This window comes from Macaca fascicularis, chromosome X (genome assembly GCF_037993035.2).
Source record: "Macaca fascicularis isolate 582-1 chromosome X, T2T-MFA8v1.1".
In the NCBI taxonomy this organism is placed as follows: Eukaryota; Metazoa; Chordata; class Mammalia; order Primates; family Cercopithecidae; genus Macaca; species Macaca fascicularis.
The window spans coordinates 1,373,171-1,389,953 of NC_088395.1; the positions used below are offsets into that span (position 1 = coordinate 1,373,171).

Here is a 16,783-nt window from a genome sequence, read left to right on the forward strand (position 1 = left end):
AATGATCCAATCTCAAGGTCCTTAACTTAATCACATCTGCAAAGACCCTGTTTCCAAATAAGGTCTTACTCACAAGCTCTGAGCATTAGGCTATGGACAGATCTCTCTGGGGACCACTATTCAATCTACTACAATTGTATCCAATTCTTTCTTTTCTTTTTTTTTTTTTTTTTTTTGAGACGGAGTCTTGCTCTGCCGCCCAGGCTGGAGTGCAGTGGCCGGATCTCAGCTCACTGCAGGCTCCGCCTCCCGGGTTCACGCAATTCTCCTGCCTCAGCCTCCCGAGTAGCTGGGACTACAGGCGCCCGCCACCTCGCCCGGCTAGTTTTTTTTGTATTTTTTAGTAGAGACGGGGTTTCACCGTGTCAGCCAGGATGGTCTCGATCTCCTGACCTCGTGATCCGCCCGCCTCGGCCTCCCAAAGTGCTGGGATTACAGGCTTGAGCCACCGCGCCCGGCCCCAATTCCTTCTGAGAGGCTCTAAGGGAGGATCCTTCCTGCCTCTCCCAGCTCCTGGGGGCTCCAGGGGTCCCTGGGCTTGTGGCTGCATCACTGCAGTCTCTGCCTCTCCTTCATCCATGTGTGGAAGAGCGCTGTTTCCCAGGGAGGTTCCCCCGCCTGGAGCCTGCAGACCAGCTCACAACAGTGGCTCATTTTTCTGGAGACATGTGGACATTCAGGCTGCACTTGCTGGTACACCATCCTGGCAGTCCCACGTCTACGCCTGCCTCACTCGCCTTCACCAAAGACCATGGCTCGGCAGAGGGCAAAGGCGGGAAGGCTGGTTTCATGCCACGACGGCACATGGCAGGGGGATCTGGAGCGTTCTGAAGGAGGGGATGGGGTGCTCGGTTTATGAAGCTGACCTCCAGGGTCTGCAGCACTTTATACAGAACCGTGCAGGGGCTCACGCCTGTCATCCCAGCACTTTGGAAGGCTGAGGTGGGCAGATCACCTGAGGTCAGGATTTGGAGACCAGTCAGGCCAACATGGTGAAACCCCGTCTGTACTAAAAATACAAAAATTAGCCGGGTGTGGTGGCGGGCGCCTGTCATCCCAGCTACTCAGGAGGCTGAGGCAGGAGAATCGCTCGAACCCAGGAGGCGGAGGTTGCAGTGAGCCGAGATCACACCATTGCACTCCAGCCTGGGTGACAGAGTGAGACTCTGTCTCAAAAAGAAAAAAACAAAAACAAAACAAAAAACACCCAAAAACCAAAAACCAAAAAAACTCTGGTCCTTCAATCAAGAAAAATCAGAAAACACAGAGCTATTGTCTCCAGGGATCCTGGATGCCTTCATGATGTCATTCATGAAGCAGACTTAGGGGGTGATGGAGAGAATGAGCCACCAGACTGCTGGGCATTGCGGAAAAAAAAAAAAAAAAAAAAGCTTCCTGTGCTATCCAGACAAAAAACAAACAAAAAACAAAAAAACAGAAACAAAAATACACACACAAAAAGAGCATTACACATTACAGGGCCATCATTCTTCCAGGAGCCTTCATCTGTCTCTAGTGGCCATAGCTGGGAGATTACATCCAAAAAGCACAAAAGAAGTGAAAATGAAAATGGCCTGTCCCTGCCTTAAGTGATGACATTACCTTGTGAAATTCCTTCTCCTGGCTCATCCTGGCTCAAAAGCTCCCCCACTGAGCACCTTGTGACCCCCCACCCCTGCCCACCAGAGAACCCCCTTTGACTGTAATTTTCCTTTATCTATCCAAATCCTGTAAAGCGGCCCCACCCCTATCTCCCTTTGATGACTCTCTTTTTGGACTCAGCCCGCCTGCACCCAGGTGATTAAAAAGCTTTATTGCTCACACACAAACACACACACACACACACACACACAGCACTCCCTGGGATCCAGCCTGGGGCACAGCGGGCCTCCCGAAATGACCCACCCAGGAACCAGCGCGTTGCACTGGTCCACATCACAGTTTCAGGATGTCAGAGTGGATTCAATGCGTGTGTGCATTGGCGGGAGCTGCTGAAATGAAATCCCAGAATTCCTAGCAACTGGGGGCTTAACACGAGTTTATCCTCCTCCGGTCCTGGAGACCAGAAGTTTGAGATCCAGGTGTGTCAGGGTCACACTGCCTGGAAAGCTCTAGGGGAGGATCCTTCCTGCCTCTCCCAGCTCCTGGGGGCTCCAGGCGTCCCTGGGCTTGTGGCCGCATCACTCCAATCTCTGCCTCCGTCTCCACGTGGCCTCCTCCTCTGTGTCTGTGTCTCCTCTTCCGTCTCTCACAGGGACACTGGATTGGGCCCATTGTAAATGCAGGATGGCCTCGCCTTACTTCATTACTTTGCAGGGACATGGATGCAGCTGGAAACCATCATTCTTAGCAAACTATCACAAGAACAGAAAACCGAACACCGCATGTTCTCACTCATAGGTGGGAACTGAACAATCAGATCACCTGGACTCGGGAAGGGGAACATCACACACCGGGGCCTATTATGGGGAAGGGGAGGGGGGAGGGATTGCATTGGGAGTTATACCTGATGTAAATGACGAGTTGATGGCTGCAGCACACCAACATGGCACAAGTATACATATGTAACAAACCTGCACCTTATGCACATGTACCCTAGAACTTAAAGTATAATTTTAAAAAAAAGTACAAAAAAAAATTACATTTGTAAAGAGCCGGTTTCCAAACACGGTCCCATCCTGATGTTCCGGGTGGACACGGGTTTTGGGAATGGTTGAATTAATTACTAAACCATCTCTGTTTTCCTTCCATGATAATGATGGCAGGAGAGAGGCGCCAACACAGGGCCCCTGAACAGCAGCTTTGGCCTCCGTCGGTGTCCCCAGTGCACAGAAAGGGAGGGGCTGGGCATCCGAGGCCACCCACTATGGAGACTTCCCAGAGCCCCTGGGCGGATGGCCAGCTCTCCCATTCTCGCCTCCAGAACCATCTTTCTCACCCAACAGAGCCAGGAATCCAATTCCCTGTAATGTTCGGACGCCTGTGGGGAGTCAGACCTCTTCTTTACGCTAAACCAGCTCAGGTATTGGGGCTGGTGCAGGCACGTCTGGTGCAGAGGAAGAAAGACAAACACACAGTCTGCTCACCACCCACACAGCATGGAGGGGGCCCAGCGACTGACCCCTGCAGGTTCCTGCGGTCCACACCTGTGTCCGGTGCTTGATCTCCAAACGGTCTCACGGGTCTGGCCAGTTGCCTGCTCCCCGGACCCCGGATGGACTCGCCAGGGGGGGAAACACGAGGCAGACAATGCGCAGAAGGCCGGGAACTGTGGAATCAAGCTGCACCCTTGGATTGGGATGGGCTGGGACCCATGTCACCGAGCCTCATTTCCACACCTGGGCCTCCGAGGTCCTCGTCCTGAGTCAGGGAGGCCTGATGGTGGTCCAGGGGCCTGATGGGACCTCCTTCACTCTCAGGGATTCACAGAAGCAGAGGGGGGGTGGGGGGCCCTCCAAGCCAGGTCAGAACAACCGTGCCAGGAATCACCGTGGTCAGCTCCAGGTTGGGGGGTGCGGTGGAGCAGGGAGCAGATGTGGGGAACACGGGAGTAGTTGAGCTGCAGGAACCTCAGGTGCTCCCGGAGTCATCAGAGATGAAGTATATAAATCTGTCCTCGTTCCTCTGAAAGAAGAATTCCAACCACAGCCAGCACAGTGGCCCTGAGTGAAACCAACAGCAATGTCGGTGTGCACCACACTAAGGAGACCAGCACCTCTGGGGGAGAATAAAGGCCAGAACCACAGCTAAGGGACGATGTCAGCAAGGAGAGGAGCTGGGAATGGGGCTGGCAGGTCGCCCAGGGAGGATATATCCAGAGATGGAGTGGCCGAGGGAGCGGGGCTGGTTGAATGTCCATGCTCGGGGACGGACAGGTGTGAGAAGGAGTGTCTAAGGAACTCGGGGGTGCACACCCCGGCTCCACTAAAAAGAAATACAAAAATTAGCAGGGCGTGGTGGCACACGCTGTCTGGTGCATGGCACAGAGAGGCAGAGGCCCCCGCTGCAGCCTCACAGAGCGCCCTGTGCGCCGCTGGGTTTTGCTGGTTTCTCTACCCTCAGTGAAACCTGGAGACCTTTCCTCACCGGTGCCTCTGCAGTGCCCGGGAGAAACGCAGCTGTTCTCCCTGAACCTCTGGCACCGTGGCCTCTCCATGCGCCCCTGGCTCTCCAAGCTGCACCCCCGGAGACTCAGAACTCGCTCTCCTGCCTCATGAGGCCGGGCCTGGGGGCTCCCTCCAGCCCTTCGGGGTGCGCACCGGCCTCGGAGCGCATGGACGTGGTCCTGGCGGAGAAGAGGCTCTCGCGGCGCGTGTCCAGGGGGTCTCCGGGCACCCGACGGCAGCCCAGATATTCCCGCAGGCGCAGCTGGAATTCCCGGGAGGCAAAGTAATACACAAACGGGTCCAGACAGTTGTTGAGGCAGCTGAGACACAGCGTGAGCTTGTAGACGTGGTAGTAACTCTTGCCGTAGAACAGGCGACCCACGATGTGCGCCAGGAGCACAAAGTTGTTGGGGGCGAAGCAGGTGACAAAGGCCAGCAGGACCACCACGGCCAGGCCCACCGCGCGCCTCCGCTGCTCCCGGCCGTGCGCCTCCTCCGTGCGTAACAGCTTGAGGATGGTGGCCGTGTAACAGGCCACGGTGACCACGAAGGGGATGAGGAACAGCAGGATGAAGATGGTGAGGAGGAACACGGCCCACATGGCCACGCTGGGGAGCATCGTCCACTTGAGGACATCGAAGCAGGTGACGATGCCCAGGGCGTGCACCGGGTAGGTGAGGTCGGTGCGCGCCAGCGGGGACAGGGCGGCCAGGAGCAACAGCCAGGTCCCGGCGCACGCGGCCACCGCGTAACGACGACGGCGCCAGCGCGTGGAGCTGAGCGGGTACAGGACCCCCAGGAAGCGCTCCACGCTGATGCACGTCATGGTGAGGATGCTGGAGTACATGTTTGCGTAAAAGGCCACGGTGACCACGTTGCACAGCAGCACGCCGAACACCCAGTGGTTGCGATTGCAGTGGTAGTAGATCTGGAACGGCAGCACGCTGGCCAGCATCAGGTCCGTGACGCTCAGGTTGATCATGAAGATGACCGACGGGGATTTGGGCCCGATGCGTCGGCACAGGACCCACAGGGAGAACAGGTTCCCCGGGATGCTGACCAGCGCCACCAGCGAGTACACCACCGGCAGGGCCACCGCGATCGTCGGGTTCCGGAGCATCTGCAGCGTCGCGTTGTCCGGGCCGGTGCTGTTTGGGACGTGCATCCTGGAGGGGTCCTCGCCCGGGCTCTGCAGAGGGAAGGGCGCACGGCTCAGGGGCGCAGGCGGGGAGGTGGCTGCCGGGAGGGCTCCCCGGGGACCAAGGAGGGTGGGGACATGCGTTCGCAGAGGGCTCCCTGTCTCCTCCATCCCTCCCGCCCTTCCTTCCTCCTTCCCTCTCCTCCTTCTTTCCCTGCCTGTCTGCTTCCTTTCTTCACCCTCTGTCGTTTTCTTCTTTCCTCTCTTCTCCCCTTTCTCCTTCCTTCCTCCTGGCTCCTTCCTTCCCTCCCTCCCTCCTACCTTCTCTTCTTCCCTCCTTCCTTCCCTTCTTTTCTGTTCTCCCCACTCCCTCCCTTTTCCCACCCTTCCTTCCGTCACTCCCTCCCTTTTCCCATCCTTCCTTCCCTCACTCCCTCCCTCCCTTCTCTGCTTTCTTCCTTCCTTCCCTCCTTCCTTCTTTCCCTCCTTCCTCCCTTTCTCCCTTCCTACCTTCCGTCTTTCCTCTTTCTCCTCTTTCCTTCCTTCCCTCCCATCCTTTCTTCTCTTCCCTCCTTCCTTCCTTCATTCCTTCTTTCCCTCCCTCCCTCTTTCCTCCTTTCCCTCTTCCCTTCCTTCACTCCTTCCCTCCCTCCCTCCTTCCTCCCTTTCTCCCTTCCTTCCTACCTTCTGTCTTTCTTCTTTCTCCTCTCTCCTTCCTTCCCTCCCTCCTTTCTTTCCTCCTTCCCTCCCCTCCTTCCTTCTCTTCCCTCCCTCCCTCCTTCGTTCCTTCCTTCCCTCCCTCCTTCCTCCCTTCTCTCCCTCCCTCCCTCCTTCCTCCCTTTCTCCCTTCCTTCCTACCTTCCTTCTGTCTTTCCTCTTTCTCCTGTCTCCTTCCTTCCCTCTCTTTCTTTCCTCCTTCCCTCCCCTCCTTCTTTCTCTTCCCTCCCTTCCTCCTTCGTTCCTTCCTTCCCTCCCTCCCTCCCTCTTTCCTCCCTTCCCTCCTCCCTTCCTTCCCTCCCTCCCTCCTTCCTCCCTTTCTCCCTTCCTTCCTACCATCCTTCTGTCTTTCCTCTCTCTCCTCTCTCCTTCCTTCCCTCCCTCCTTTCTTTCCTCCTTCCCTCCCATCCTTCCTTCTCTTCCCCCCCTCTCTCCTTCATTCCTTCTTTCCCTCCCTCCCTCCCTCCCTCCCTTCCTTCCTTCCTTCCCCTCCCTCCTTCCCCTCCTTCTTTGGATCAGGGAGGTCATTGGAGACCTTGGTGCATGTCACAGGCTGAGACTCTTAGAAGATCCAGAGTGGGGCCTGTGGCTCCCCTGGGCAGGTTGAACGCATTGTTGTACAGATCTCACGACTCACTCACTGTCCCCCATGGATGGAAACCACAAAGCGACCGACCTTCAGCCCCCAGGTGTCAATCCTTTCATTTCAGGGACATTCCTCCCACAGAGCATGTATCAGCAGAAAACATACAATCCGAGCGCCGGGAGATCTCCAAAGTCTTTCTAGCTTGTAACACCCATGTCAACCCAAGGCTCCACCCTGCTCTTTCTTCCTCCAGAGGAGACCTGTGACTTCTTACCAGCTGCTGCGCAAACAGCTTCCTCAAACTGCTTTTAAAATGGCCCAGAGCTTTCATTTCAGTTTCAGGGAGAAGTTTTGTGCCCCGCCTGGACGTGCCCAGGTGTGAAACCTACGGTTATGCACGAGTCAGCACCGCCCTCCACGGCTAGCTGGGCACCTCCGGCCACCTATGGCTTCAGGAGGAAAATCAGACCCTTCCTTCTTAGGGTTCTGCCTGCTGTGGCCGTGGGGGACGTCTGGAAGGACAGACGCTTCAGCCATGCACTGCTGATGAAAAATATGTCTGTCAAAGGGACACTAGTTTTATTTCGAGAATGTAAAGTGGACAGAACTGGAAACAGGGGTGCCCTGGAATTGTTCTTTTGCTTGTTTGTTTTTGTTTTATGGAGATGGGGTCTTGCTTTGTTGCCTAGGCTGGAGGGCAGTGGTGCAAACGTAACTCACTGCAGCCTCCAATGCCTGGCCTCAAGCAATCCTCCTGCCTCAGCCTCCTGAGTAGCTGGGACTACAGGTGAGAGTACCACCATGCACAGCTAATATTTTTATTTTTTGTAGACATGGGGTTTTGCTATATTGCCCAGGCCGGTCTCAAACTCCTGGCTTCAAGCAATCCTCCTGAGTAGCTGGGACTACAGGTGCATGCCACCATGCCCAGCTAATATTTTTATTTTTTGTAGACATGGGGTTTTGCTATATTGCCCAGGCTGGTCTCAAACTCCTGGCTTCAAGCAATCCTCCTGCCTCAGCCTCCTGACTAGCTGGGACTACAGGTGCATGCCACCATGCCCAGCTAACATTTTTATTTTTTGTAGACATGGGGTTTTGCTGTGTTGCCCAGGCCGGTCTCAAACTCCTGGCTTCAAGCAATCCTCCTGCCTTAGCTTCCTGAGTAGCTGGGACTACAGGTGAGAGTACCACCATGCACAGCTAATATTTTTATTTTTTGTAGACATGGGGTTTTACTCTTTTGCCCAGGCTGGTCTCAAACTCCTGGCTTCAAGCAATCCTCCTGAGTAGCTGGGGCTACAGGTGCATGCCACCATGCACAGCTAATATTTTTATTTTTTGTAGACATGGGGTTTTGCTATATTGCCCAGGTTGGTCTCAAACTCCTGGCATCAAGCAATCCTCCTGCTTTAGCCTTCTGAGTAGCTGGGACTACAGGTGAGAGTACCACCATGCACAGCTAACATTTTTATTTTTTGTAGACATGGGGTTTTGCTGTGTTGCCCAGGCCGGTCTCAAACTCCTGGCTTCAAGCAATCCTCCTGCCTTAGCTTCCTGAGTAGCTGGGACTACAGGTGAGAGTACCACCATGCACAGCTAATATTTTTATTTTTTGTAGACATGGGGTTTTACTCTTTTGCCCAGGCTGGTCTCAAACTCCTGGCTTCAAGCAATCCTCCTGCCTCGGCCTCCCAAAGTGTTGGGATTACAGGCCTGAGCCACCGCGCCTGGGCTGGAATTTGTGGCTTTAACCCTCCAGGTAGGCAGCTGTGCCTCGCACACATTTAACCAGCACGTGCTGTTGCAAGTCCTGCAATGGCGGCCTCACCCAGCCACCCTCATGTCTGTAACCTGTGTGGTCTGACGATCCAGCAAGCAGTCCCTTCGCAGCCAGACGTGTTGCAATTTCGGATCTGTCCCCTGTGGCCACTGGACAGCCCCCAGGGAAGACAGCCAGCCAGGACTGCTGAGCAACGTGGGTGATTAATCAAGAAATTACGTCTAACCGTCACCAGCTGCCCGGACACAAGAGGCACCGGCTTGCGGTTTGGGTCCCGCCGAGGCTGGGGCGGCAGGATGGAAATTTCACAAAATGAGTACAACGGTTGCTCTTGGCGGTGTCTGGCCTGCAGAGGTGGCTTTTCCAGAAATATCTGGGCACTGAATGGTCTGAAGCAACAGACCGACCACAGGTGGGCGCTCAGGGGCTGCAGGTTAGACCCTATTTTTTTCTTTTCTTTTTCTTTTCTTTTCTTTCTTTTTTTTTTTTTTTGGAACTCTGTCACCCAGGCAGGGGTGCAGTGGCGCGATCTCGGCTCACCGCAACCTCTGCCTCCCTGAGTTCAAATGATTCTCCTGCCTCAGCCTCCCGAGTAGCTGGGACTACAGGCGCCCGCCACCCCGCCTGGCTACTTTTTGTATTTTGAGTAGAGACGGGGTTTTACCATATTTGCCAGGCTGGTCTTGAATTCCTGACCTCAGGTGATCCAATGGCCCCGGCCTCCCAAAGTGCTGGGATGACAGGCATGAGCCACCATGCCCGGCCAGGTTGGACCCTTTTTCTTACACTTTGCAGGAAATGCATACCTTTCTGGCAGCAATGCATCCAGGAATGTTTCTCGCCTGTTGAGGGTCTGTGTGTATCTCTCCCACCCCTCTCATTCATTTCTTCTAAAAACAGCTTTACCAGCCGGGTGCTGTGGCTCACACCTATAATCCCAGCACTTTGGGAGGCCGAGGCGGGCAGATCACCAGGTCAGGAGATCGAGACCATCCTGGCTAACATGGTGAAACCCCATCTCTACTAAAAAAAACACAAAAAAATTAGCGTGGTGGCGGGCGCCTGTCGTCCCAGCTACTCTGGAGGCTGAGGCCGGAGAATGGCGTGAACCCGGGAGGTGGAGCTTGCAGTGAGCTGAGATGGCACCACTGCACTCAAGCCTGGGCAACAGAGCAAGACTCCGTCTCAAAAATAAATAAATAAATAAATAAATAAATAAATAAATAAAATAAAATCAACAAAAACAAAAACAGCTTTACCAAGATGTGAGTTACATATTACATATCATAACCTTTCGCTCATTCATACATTTCAATGGTTTTTAATATATTCACAGATGTGTAAACAACACCATCATGCAATTCCAGAACCATTTTCCTCCCTGAACAAAACTCAGAACCTGGCCAGGCATCATGGTTCACACCTGTCATCCCAGCACTTTGGGAGGCCGAGGCGGGTGGATCACCAGGTCAGGAGATCGAGACCATCCTGGCTAACATGGTGAAACCCCATCTCTACTAAAAAAAAACACAAAAAAATTAGCGTGGTGGCAGGTGCCTGTGGTCCCAGCTACTCTGGAGGCTGAGGCAGGAGAACGGCGTGAACCCAGGAGATGGAGCTTGCAGTGAGCTGAGATGGTGCCACTGCACTCAAGCCTGGGTGACAGAGTGAGACTCCATCTCAAAAATAAATAAATAAATAAAATAAAAAACAAAACAAACAAAAAACAGCTTTACCAAGATGTGAGTTACATATTACATACCATAACCTTTCGCTCATTCATACATTTCAATGGTTTTTAATATATTCACAGATGTGTAAACAACACCATCATGCAATTCCAGAGCCATTTTCCTCCCTGAACAAAACTCAGAACCTGGCCAGGCATCGTGGTTCACACCTGTCATCCCAGCACTTTGGGAGGCCGAGGCGGGTGGATCACCTGAGGTCAGGAGTTCGAGACCAGCCTGGCTAACATGGTAAAACCCCATCTCTACTAAAAATACACAAGAAATTAACCGAGTGTGGTGGCGGGTGCCTGTCATCCCAGCTACTCCAGAGGCTGAGGCAGGAGAATCGCTTGAACCACTGTGTGGGGCAGAGGTTGCAGTGAGCCGAGATCACACCATTGCACTCAAGCCTGGGCAACAAAAGCGAAACTCCATCTCGAAACAAAACAACACAACACAAAACAAAAACCGTTGAGAACCCCACAACTGTCGATCCTGTTGTTTCCTGTCCTCAGCCCCTGTCAACCTCAAATCTGCTTTCTGGTCCCTGTGGATTAGCCTATTCTAGACATTTTATAAGAAGAAAATTCGACAATATGTGATCTTTTGTGTCCAGCTTCTGTCACTGAGCCTGGAGTCTTCAAAGTTCATCCACACAGGAGTCTGTGTCAGAGCTTAAGTCCTTTTAGTGGCTGCATAATAGTCCATTGTGTGGGCACATATACACCATGGAATACTATGCAGCCATCAAAAAGGATGAGTTCACGTCCTTTGCAGGGACATGGATGCAGCTGGAAACCATCATTCTCAGCAAACTATCGCAAGAACAGAAAACCAAACACCGCATGTTCTCACTCATAGGTGGGAATTGAACAATGAGATCACTTGGACACAGGGAGGGGAACATCACACACTGGGGCCTGTTGTGGGGAGGGTAGAGGGTGGAGGGATAGCATTAGGAGATACACCTAATGTAAATGATGAGTTAATGGGCCCAGCACACCAACATGGCACATGTATACCTATGTAACAAACCTGCACGTTGTGCACATGTACCCTAGAACTTAAAGTATAATAATAAAAAAAAAGAAGAAATGTAAGTCCATAATGAGATATATGTACTTTGCAATGGTAAGAGTCTATGAATTAATATAAAACATGCGTGGTTTTTTTTCTAATCAGAAATGGTTATTAAAATTTTATGAAAGGCCTTTTCAGCATCTATGAAAATAATCACATTTTTCTTTAGGTCTATTAATGTGGTGACATGAATATTTTAATTATCTATTCCCTCAGTTGTAAAATACCATCATTTGTATAACCAGGTCTTTTAAAAAATAGCTTTTGGGGGGCAAAATACAAATAAAAATATTATTTATATAAATAAAAAAATTGTCCACTGTATGGATAGACAAATTCTGTTTATTCATCCTCTGTGGATGGTTCTGATTTTTTTTTTTTAATTGAGATGGAGTCTTGCTCTGTTGCCCAGGCTGAAGTGCAATGGCATTATCTCAGCTCACGGCAACCTCCATCTCCCGGGTTCAAGCGATTCTCCTGCCTCAGCCTTCTGGGTAGCTGGGGCTACAGGAACCTGCCACCACGCCTGGCTAATTTTTTTGTAATTTTTTTTTTCTTTTTGAGACGGAGTTTCACTCTTTTTGCCCAGGCTGGAGTGCAATGGTGTGATCTCAGCTCACTGCAACCTCCGCCTCCCGGGTTCAAGCGATTCTCCTGCCTCAGCCTCCCGAGTAGCTGGGGCTACAGGCGCCCGCCACCACACCCAGCTAATTTTTGTATTTTTAGTAGAGACGGGGTTTCACCGTGTTAGCCAGGATGGTTGCGAACTGTTGACCTTAGGTGATCCACCCTCCTCAGCCTCCCAAAGTGCTGGGATTGCAGATGTGAGCCACCGTGCCCAGCCCCTTTTTTTTTTTTTTTGTAATTTTAGTAATGATGGGGTTTTACCATGTTGGCCAGGCTGGTCTCAAACTCCTGATCTCAGATGATCCGCCTGCCTCAGCCTCCCAAAGTGCTGGGATTCCAGGTATGAGCTACCACACCTACCCCATTTTTTTTTTTTTTTTGTAATTTTAGTAGTGATGGGGTTTCATCATGTTGGCCAGGCTGTTCTCAAACTCCTGATCTCAGATGATCTGCCCACCTCAGCCTCCCAAAGTGCTGGGATGACAGGTGTGAGCCACCACGCCCGGCGTGTTCCTGATTCTTGGAGCTGCTCTCCCCTCATTCCCAGCCCTGGGAACCCCTTTCTGAAGGGTTCAGATGAGGAGAGCAGGAATCCTACAGTCTTGTTCGGGGTGGACCTTACAGGATTGGGATGAGAAAGACAAAAAAGGTAGCCCTTATTGGCAGCAGGGATGGCATGCCAGTGACACACCCTTTTTGACAGCTATTGTCTTCTAGCTACAGCAACCCCTCCTTCCTGAGTGTTGGGGGCTGTCCCCAAGTATTGAGCACACAGGGGAGCGAGAGGGCCCAGCCCTAAGGAGTCACAAGCCAGCCCCATGCTTCTCATCTGCTCTCCTTTCTGGGTTTGTGGGGTGTTTGCACCACCCAGTTTGTGGTTCTTTTGATAGGGCTGCCTCAGGAGGCCCTGAACCCCAAACGCGGCAAATGGCACTCTGTTGGAGCTGTGCTGCTGGAAGACAATCAAAACGGATGCTGGCTTCAATTACCTACTTTGATTACATAGGAGGAAGTTGTCGTGGACCACACCCTGCATGATACACTCGTTAGTATGGCCATTTCTTACTTAGAAATAGAGTCTGTGTCTATGTCATTCCTGAAGTCAAAAATGCGGTCATAATAGAGTAGGGAGAGGCCCTAATAGAATTCACTGGTGTCCTCAGGAGAAAGAGAAATTTAGGCACAGACACAGAGAAGGCATGGGAAGATGAAGACAGAGACGAGAGTGGATGGATGGGTAGATGGGTGAATACATGCATGGATAGGTGGGTGGATGGATGGGTACATGCATAGATGAGTGGATGAATGGGTACATAGGTGGGTGGATGGATGGATGAATGGATGGATGCGTGGCTGAATGGATGAGTGCCTGGGTGGGCAGATGGATGGGTGGATGGATGGATGGTTGGATGGATGGAGTGCATGGAAGGGTGGGTGGGTGGGTGGGAGGGTGAATGTGTGGATGAATGGTGGGTGGGTAGGTGGGTGCATGGGTGGATGGATGGATCAATATTTAGGTGAATGGATGTGTGGGTGGATGAATTGATGGGTTGATGGGTAGATGGATGGGAAGATGTATAGATGAGTAGGTGGATGGGTGGATGGATGGATGGGTGGATAGATGGATGAGTGGTTGGATGGGTGGGGGATGGATGATGAATGGATGGGGATGGGTAGATGGATGGGTGGGTGGAAGGGTGGATGAATGGTGGGTGCATTTGTGAATGGATGAGTGAGTGGGTGGGTGGATGGGTGGGTGGATAGATGGATGAGAGGGTGGATGGGTGGTTGGATGGATGATGAATGGATGGGGATGGGTAGATGGATGGGTGGATGGATAGATGGTGGGTGGGTTTGTGAATGGGTGAGTGGTTGGGTGGGTGGATGGGTGGATGGATGGATCAGTATTTAGGTGAATGGATGTGTGGGTGGATGAATTGATGGGTTGATGGGTAGATGGATGGGAAGATGTATAGATGAGTAGGTGGATGGGTGGATGGATGGATGGGTGGATAGATGGATGAGAGGGTGGATGGGTGGGTGGATGGATGATGAATGGATGGGGATGGGTAGATGCGTAGGTGGAAGGGTGGATGAATGGTGGGTGCATTTGTGAATGGATGAGTGAGTGGGTGGGTGGATGGGTGGGTGGATAGATGGATGAGAGGGTGGATGGGTGGTTGGATGGATGATGAATGGATGGGGATGGGTGGATGGATGAGTGGATGGATAGATGGTGGGTGGGTTTGTGAATGGGTGAGTGGTTGGGTAGGTGGATAGATGGATCAGTATTTAGGTGAATGGATGTGTGGGTGGATGAATTGATGGGTTGATGGGTCGATGGATGGGAGGATGTATAGATGAGTAGGTGGATGGGTAGATGGATGGATGGGTGGATAGATGGATGAGTGGGTGGATGGGTGGGTGGATGGATGATGAATGCATGGGGATGGGTAGATGGGTGGGTGGAAGGGTGGATGAATGGTGGGTGCATTTGTGAATGGATGAGTGAGTGGGTGGGTGGATGAGTAGATGGATGGATCAGTATTTAGGTGAATGGGAAGAATCCAGGTTTGGGACATCTCCCATGACCAGGTTGTTCAGGATTTTACAATGTGGTGTCAGGGTCACTGTTAGTGCACCCAGACGTGTTTGAGGAAGAGTCCTTGATACCGATTTAGAAAAATAATGGGTCGGCCAGGCGCAGAGGATCACACCTGTAATCCCAGCATTTTGGGAGGCCGAGGCAGGTGGATCACTAGGTCAGGAGATGAAGACCATCCTGGCTAACACGGTGAAACCCTGTCTCTACTAAAAATACAACAACGACAACGACAACAAAAATTAGCCGGGCGTGGTGGTGGGTGCCTGTAGTCCCAGCTACTCAGGAGGCTGAGGCAGGAGAATGGCATGAACCAGGGAGGCGGAGCTTGCAGTCTGCCGAGGTCGTGCCACTGCATGCCAGCCTGGGAGACAGAGCGAGACTTCGTCTCAAAAAAAAAAAAAAAAAAGAAATATAATGGGTCATGTAGATGTTTGAGAGGTAGCTGAGGGTGACCAATGCCAGGTCTAGAAGAACAAGGGTCACCTAAAAGGCTTCCCCCACCCTCAAGAATAGTTGGAAATGTAGGAGACATCTCTGGTCGTCACAACTTAAGGAAGGATGCTACTAGGATCTGGTGGGTGGAGCTCAGGGTTGGCGCTCAACACCCTACCATGCACTAGAGGGCCCCATCACAGATAACCATCCAGCCTCAAATATCTACAGTGCTGAGGTTGACAACCTGGCCTGAGCATAAGAAATTCACCATTGGCCTGGTGCAGTGGCTCACGCCTGTAATCTCAGCACTTTGGGAGGCTGAGGTGGGTGGATCACCTGAGGTCAGGAGTTTGAGACCAGCTTGGCCAACACGGTGAAGCCCCATCTCTACTAAAAATACAAAACTTAGACAGGCGTGTTGGCGGCCACCTGTAATCCCAGCTACTTGGGAAGTTGAAGCAGGAGAATTGCTTGAACCCGGGAGGCAGAGGTTGCAATAAGCTGAGATCGTGCCACTGCACTCCAGCCTGGGTGACAGAGTGAGATTCCATCCCCCCCCAAAAAAAAAAAAAGAAATTCACCATCTATCTATCCATGAATCCATTTGTCTATCAATCCCCTGTCATCCATCTATGATCTATTGTCTGTCTATATCAATTATCTATCAATCAGCTAATCATCTTGCAACCAATGATCTATCATCTATCTATATCAATTATCTATCAATCATCTATCTGTCTTCTATCACTTATCTATCTAGCAATCATATCTATCATGTATCAATTATGAATCAATCATCTTTCTACGGATCTGTCATCTATCCATATCAATTACCTACCAACTGATTATCTATTAATTATATCTATTTATCATCTGTGTATCAGTTATCTAACAATGACATATATGTGTTCATCAATCATCTATCAATTATTTATCTATGCATCAATTATCTATCCATTCAATGGTTTGCAAATGTGAATGATTTAGGTATGATAATTGGGAAGATGCTCCTGGCATCTGGTGGGTAGATTCCAGGGACATTGCTCAACACCCCACAGTACACAGGATGGCCCCACCACGGAGGATGATCTGGCGTGAAATGTCAGCAGTGCTGAGGCTGAGAAACCTGCCCTCAAGCAACTGTGTGACAAGAACAGGCTTCAGCAAAACACACAGAGCCCAGGAGTACTTTCCAAAGAATGCCTGCAAGAGACTTTCAGGGAGAGAAAGGACCCCAGGGAGATGGTCCTAGCAAGGAGCTGGTGTCACGGAAAGGGACAGTGGTCTCATCCTGGTTAGTGACTAGCTGTGGATGAAGAACGATTCCTTAAAATGCCTGCACGTGCCCCTCATTGTCTTGCCATCATGGACCTCCCACTCCATCATAGAGGAGGAGACCTGGTCTACGGGAAGACATAAGGAACATGGGCTAAAACATCTCTTGGTCCTGGGCTGGAGTGGGGTCAGACGTCAGAGCTGTGGCCAGAAGCAATGACAAAGAGAAGGTCTTGACTCCTCTGGAACCTTCCTTTGGTATCTCCTGTTTCCAATCCTACGCATTTCTCTGTATGACGGACACCAATGCTTTTAAAATGAAAATGGCACTTGCAGGCGTGTGTGTGTGTGTGTGTGTGTGTGTGTGTGTGTGTAGGCACAGCAGGGAAGCAGAAATTATTACCAACATACCTTTTGCAAACAGGGATCCCATAAACCAGAGAGATTGCAGAAGGCAGACTGTAAATAAGAGATTGCAGAGAGATTATAGGGTGATAGACAGGTGCTTTTGGGAGGGAGGAAGTAGGAAGAAATTGGAGGTTTTCATTATGGGAAGCTGAAGTGACACAGGTATTATTTATTTATTTATTTATTTATTTATTTATTTATTTATGAGACAGAGTCTCACTCTGTTGCCCAGGCTGGAGTGCAGTGGTGCGATCTTGGCTCACTGCAACCTCTGCCTCCCGGGTTCAAGCGAT

General features: G+C 51.4%; 1 protein-coding gene across 3 annotated transcripts in view; it reads right to left on the reverse strand.

Annotated features, from left to right (window-relative positions):
• Positions 1-1,792: 1,792 nt before the first annotated feature.
• LOC102115913 (P2Y receptor family member 8) overlaps positions 1,793-16,783 on the reverse strand; it is a 72,324-nt gene continuing 57,333 nt past the window's right edge. For 2 of the 3 annotated variants that reach the window (XM_045384383.3, XM_065538735.2), the window contains one exon: positions 1,793-5,295. In XM_045384383.3, coding sequence (XP_045240318.2) covers positions 4,192-5,271 — 1,080 coding nt within the window. In that variant the 5' untranslated portion in view covers positions 5,272-5,295 and the 3' untranslated portion in view covers positions 1,793-4,191. Of the gene's footprint in view, positions 5,296-6,637; positions 6,778-16,783 lie in introns of those variants that run through there. The other variant, XM_065538737.2, reaches the window with a different exon arrangement.